Source organism: Nicotiana sylvestris, chromosome 12 (assembly GCF_000393655.2).
Source record: "Nicotiana sylvestris chromosome 12, ASM39365v2, whole genome shotgun sequence".
Classification (NCBI taxonomy): domain Eukaryota; kingdom Viridiplantae; phylum Streptophyta; class Magnoliopsida; order Solanales; family Solanaceae; genus Nicotiana; species Nicotiana sylvestris.
In genome coordinates, this window is record NC_091068.1 from 152,870,671 (window position 1) to 152,876,626 (window position 5,956).

A 5,956-nucleotide genomic window follows, 5' to 3' on the forward strand; every position below is an offset into this window, starting at 1 on the left:
TTGTGTGTGTGTATTGTTGAACCTGATAGAAAACCTGGTTCTCTATAGAAGTTGGTGGACCCATACATTCTATCATCAGGGAAGAACATAACTACTCATTTCATTTCCTTAGTTAGCTTGGATACAAATAGAAGGTTGAACTTGAAGTTAGGTATGTGCATCACATTAGATACCTTTATATCCTTTAGAAGATAAGCAGAAGCCTACCAGTAGGCAAATGCACGTTTCCCCTTATATCATCAGATTGCCTTAGCTTTAGTCAGCAAATTACATCTATTTACCATGAGACTTAAAGCTCCTGAATCTGCAATCCATATAGTCAGAATTTCAGTAATATCACCACAGTAAGGCATACATGTTGCCATAGTTGATCCACTGGATTCAGTTTGCTTGCCTAGAAGCTACAAAATTTGACTGTATTGTTCTTGAGTAAATTGAGGGATACGAGTTTGAAAGCTTTGATTAGCCTGTTGCATCTAAGAGGTTCCTGAAAAGTTGACAGTGGAACCAACTTGACCAGTAGTGCTACTACTAAGGACTTCAGAGGGATAATTCCTTGTATTACCTTGAGCAAAGTTAGCAGTCCCAAAGCCACCTTTCTTCTTTGGCTTAAATTTAGGTGGATAGCCATGTAGTTGTAGCAGTTTTCTCTAGTGTGTCCTTTAAAATTGCAATAGTCACATTGTAGACTATTCTTCCTAGACCTGTAGTTAGAGCCTGAATGATTGTTTGCACCAAAAAAGTTGTAGCTTGAACCTGCATTGCCTTTGTTGCTAAATAATATTGTTGCCCCAGTGTGAGTCATTCCATCTCCTAGATAGGTATGACTGTGACTAATGTTACTCTTGTTATTGAGTTGAGCTACAGAGGAATTAGCTCCCTTACTGCTGAACATGGTTGTAGCATCGTGAACCTTTTGACTTGTGAGGGTTGAGCCAATGCTCTTCTGCTATATTCAAAGATAATCATAAAGTATGTTTTGTTTATAGATGGTCTTGGTGACATGTTTAAGATTTGATTACTAGACTGAGAGTATGTTTCATTCGGGCTCATAAGAAACTGAAGCAGTCTTTGATACTCAAAATGTTCAACATACTTCTTTGATTCTTCACTGCTACACCCAGTACATGGCATAAGGGCATCAAATTCTTCCCATAGCTCTTTCAACTTCGAAAAGTATGCAGAGATAGATGACATCCTTTGAGTAAGGGTAGTTATCTGTTTGCGTAGGAACACCACTCTGGAACCATTGACTTTGTCAAAAGTTCCCTTGAGATCCATCCACACTTTGTGAGAACTTGAGGCATACATCATGCTACTCAATAACTCGGCACTCACAGAATTCATAATCCACAATAGCACAATAGCATTTCACTTTTCCCACAACTCATGTAGAATAGGAGGAAAGTTCTTCTAAGGGTACCTCCTATCCACAAACCCTATCTTACTTTTTTCTAGCAAACTTACATGCATAGTACTACTCCACAAAGTGTAATTCTTAGGTCCAATGAGCTTAACTGAAATTAGAGAGCTACCTGGAGTATTGTTGGGATTGAAGAAATGAAGGATGATGCTGGTCAATTATCGGAGCTGCAATTGCATTAGTTGGAGTTGATCCACTATCTTCAGTGTTGATAGCCATTTTCTTCCTTCACCAAGGAGGAATTAAGCTCAAACAAAACTTCACAACAATTTTTGATTGCTCATATCAAACGAACCCTAACTTTTGGGAGTCGAAACAATCAGACAACTTAGTTGAGTAAATCAGTTGAGAATTGAGTGAGAAGAATCTAGAATTGAAGTCGTGACGCGTAGATCAATGACACTCGCTATGATACCATGATAATATCTAGATTCGAAGCTATTAGCAATGGAGAAATGAGCAGGAAAAGAAGAAGAATAGAGGAAGAAAACAACTGCTTCTCATTGCTACAGTGATAACTAACATAACTGGCTACTTGAAAGACACTGTATATTTTATACTAACAGCCTAACTGCTCTTCTAGTTAACCAGCTAATATTTTAACTTATACAATTGTATACAACTGTCAATGTCTCAACCTCTAGCCATTAGTCATAGATTTATCAAAACTAGCCAAGCATATATAAAAATTGAAAAACCAAATAAATAAGGTTCTTTCTCTCAAAGAATCACATGCAAAAATTATCTTTCATATTTTTAAGCGTGATTAGCAACATTAGATGTAAGACAAAAAGAAAATTTCATGGATGAGGCAGCAAATAAGGTGATGAAATACAAAAATTATATATATATAAAATTCAAAAATCTAAGAAAAAAAGAAACTTTTTCAATGGGTATATCTGAAGTTCATTGAAAACATACTGATAAGTCAATATAAAAATTTTGAGGAAGATTGGAGGTGATTTAGACTGGTTTTGTATCAAAATTCGTAATTAAATCGAGTTCAAATTTTTTTTTCTGCGACACATGTATCAAACGTGTATCACGCATGTATCTCACACACAAGTATACATGGATATACATGTGATACACAATTGATACAAATATTATACATATGTGATACATAAATGATACACATCGTGATGCACATATTATTTTTCTCATGTTCAGTTTTTTACTTCGAATTTTCAATTCAAACCACCTCAAAACTTCACCAAATCATCCCAAAACTGAGATCCAAGCTTCTTAAGATGTACCCAATCTATTCTAATAACACTCGTTCAAAAGAAAGCAAAAATTTAATATTTTTTTGCTACAAATAGCTAATTGGCTAATATTAGTAATATTTGGCTAATATTAGTAGTATTTTATGAATTGGCCAATTTTTATAATGAGCTACTTATGAATGGACATAGCCGGTAGTTTCCTATACAAACAATCGACGATATAAAATATTTACTTTTTTCTAGTCATATACATAAATTATATGCAATTATATATATATATATATATATATATATATATATATATATATATATATATATATATTTCATTGGCTATTTTTAGTTTAAGTGGTAGGATGGGTGTGATGACCTTTTCACTTGTTTTAAAATGAAATTCTGCGTTCCGAGGCCTTAAAAACTTCTTTTAGCATCAACTCGATTTGCGTGCGCAGCCCGAGCGCGTAACCGGAAAGCCTATATGTGAAATCTGTGAATAATAATAAATTTTGACTATAAAATGATTTAATTTGACTTCGGTCAACGTTTTAGGTAAACGGACCCGGACCTGTAATTTGACGGTCCCGAAGGGTCCGTAGAAAAATATGGGACTTGGGCATATGCCCGGATCCAAGGTCCCAAGCCCGAGAAATGAATTTTTGAAAAAACTTGTTTTCTGAAATTGTTCATAAGGTTTGGAAATGAATTGGATTAAAACATATTGGTATCAGGCCCATATATTGGTTCCGGCGCCCGGTACATGTCTTATATATGATTGAAGAAAACTTTTTGAACTTTGGTAAGAAACGAAATTCGTTTGACGTGATTCGGACCGTAAATGCAAAGTTTGATGCTTTAAGAAGTTTTGAAATACTTCATTGATTTTGAAGTTTAATTCATTGTTATTGAAGTTATTTTGGCGATTTGATCGCACGGATAAGTTCGTATGATATTATTGAGTTAGTACGTATGTTTGGTTTTGAGCCCCGAGGGCTCGGGTGTGTTTCGGATGTGTTTCGGAAGGTTTTTGGAACTCAAAAAGTTGTAGGTTTCTGTTGTTCAGTGCTCAGGGATTTTACTCTTCGCGTTCGCGTGGTCCCTCTCGCGAATGCGTAAGGCAAATTTCCCAGGTACCAGATTTCTTCTTCACGAACGCGAAGCTTAAGACGCGAACGCGAGGCTGAGGGGGGAATGCCCTTCGCGAACGCATAAGATTAAGGCCTGGGAAGGGGTCACCATTTTGTGCATCGCGAACGCGGCCACTGGCCCGCGAACGCGTAGGCTTGAGGAGCCAAAGCTCCGCGAACGCGAGCCATCTTCCTCGAACGCGAAGTTCTGTTAGACCTAACTCATTTGGTAAGAACGCGAAGGCTTGAAATTTGTGTCTATTTGTTACGTTTTAATTGTGGAGTACGACGTATAAGCATGGTGACGAGTATCTATACGTCGGTGTCAAGCATGCCCGTGAGTCTTGTATTATAAATTGTTATGACTCCGTCGTGGTTTATTGTGCCTCACATGTTATTATAATCATTGTTCCCTTGCCGGGATGTTTGTCTAATATTATTGTTCCCTTGCCGGGATATTGTTGAGATACTATTGTTCCCTTGCCGAAATATTGTTAAGATATTATTGTTCCCTTACTGGGATAGTGTTGAGATATCATTGTTCCCTTGTCGGGATGTTTGTTTGATATTATTATTCCCTTGCCGGGATTCCTTGTGATTATTGTTGGCTTGTAAATGGGAGTGGGTGGTATGCATACCACAAGGTATAATGAAATGGGAGCGGGTGGTATGCCTACCACAAGATATAATAAAATGGAAGCGGGTGGTACGCCTACCACAAGATATAATGAAATGGGAGCGGGTGGTATGCCTGCCACAAGATATAATGAAATGGGAGCGAGTGGTATGCCTGCCACAAGATATAATGAAATGGGAGCGGGTGGTACGCCTACCACAAGATATAAGGAAATGAGAGCGGGCATGAAATGGGAGCGGGTGACACGCCTGCCACAAGATACAGGAAATGGGATCGGGTTGCACGCCTGCAACAAGATGTGAAAATAAAGTGAAATCTGCCTTTGCATTCCTTATTCTTGTTAGTGGTTGGATTTTGATTCCTTTATAATTCTCTTGATATTTTGTTTTACCTGCTATTCCCCAACGCATGTTTCCCCCTCCCATCTTTATTTGTTTATTTCTGTATTTTCTTTACCGCAATATATATTTGAATTGCACAGGTTTATCTGGAGTCTGGTCCTAGCCTCGTCACTACCTCGCCGGGGTTAGGCTAGGCACTTACCAGCACATGGGGTCAGTTGTGCTGATGCTACACTCTGCACTATGTGCAGATACCGAAGCAGCTTTTGGACAGTAGCACTTAGGGAGCCAGCTTTCGGTCCATCCAGAGATCTCGAGGTAGTCCTGCAGGCGTCCGGGGGCCCGACGTTCTCTTCTATCCAATTATATGTTCTGTTTTCACTTGTTTTTGAGACAGACTGTATTTCCTTTTTCAGACATTTGTATGTAGTACTCATAGGCAGTCCGTGAATATTGTGACACCAGATTCCGGTTAGAGGAGTATATTGGCATTGTAGTACTGATTTTGATCATTTGTAGCTACTTAAGTCTTCCGCTTATTCTGTTATCGTTAATCTTTAAATTGTTGATTACTTGTTAATTCAAGTTGATAAAAGGATTAAAATTAAAGAGTTAGGATTTCTATATTTCGTGGCTTGCCTAGCTTCTACGAGTAGACACCATCATGACTCCCGAGGATGGAAAATCCGGGTCGTGACAATGGGCGACTATTTGGGTTAATTACTGTTTCATTTTCAAGGATTAATTGACCCAACTATAATCTTTCTATACCATTTGAGCTTTTAACATATTTGGTCGGTCGACTAAAAGTAATTATATCCGTTTGTTAAATATATAAAAAATAGAAAAACTACCAGCTATGTCCATTTATAAGTAGTTTATTACAAAAATTGGTCAATTCATTAAATATTACTAATATTAGCCAAATGTTACCAATATTGGCCAATTAATTATTTATAGTAGGAAAAAAGGGTCAAATTTTTGCTTTCTTTAAGTGAGTGTTATTAGAATAGATTGGGTACATTTTTGAATTTCAGTTTTGAGATGATTTGGTAGAATTTTAAGGTGGGTTGAATTGAAAATTCGAAGCAGAAGGTGAAACATGAAAATAATGATATGTGGATCATACTGTGTATCATTTATGTATCATATATATATATATATATATATATCCATGTATATTTGTATATGTGATACATGCGTAATAC

The 5,956-nt window shown here is 37.1% G+C and overlaps 1 protein-coding gene across 1 annotated transcript; it reads right to left on the reverse strand.

Moving 5' to 3' along the window:
* Positions 1-239: 239 nt before the first annotated feature.
* On the reverse strand, positions 240-1,347 carry LOC138883962 (uncharacterized). The gene is made up of 2 exons (XM_070164688.1): positions 1,023-1,347; positions 240-304 (listed from the first exon to the last, which is right to left on the reverse strand). Exons 1-2 carry the CDS (start codon positions 1,345-1,347, stop codon positions 240-242), a joined length of 390 nt encoding a protein of 129 aa, XP_070020789.1.
* Between the last annotated feature and the right edge of the window lie 4,609 nt (positions 1,348-5,956).

Excerpts from the sequence above, each read along its gene's own strand:
- LOC138883962 (XM_070164688.1), bottom strand. The coding sequence starts at position 1,347 with ATGAATTCTGTGAGTGCCGAGTTATTGAGTAGCATGATGTATGCCTCA. Across the intron at positions 305-1,022 it reads TGAAACATACTCTCAGTCTA|ATTCAGGAGCTTTAAGTCTC; the intron begins GTAATCAAATCT and ends TATGGATTGCAG.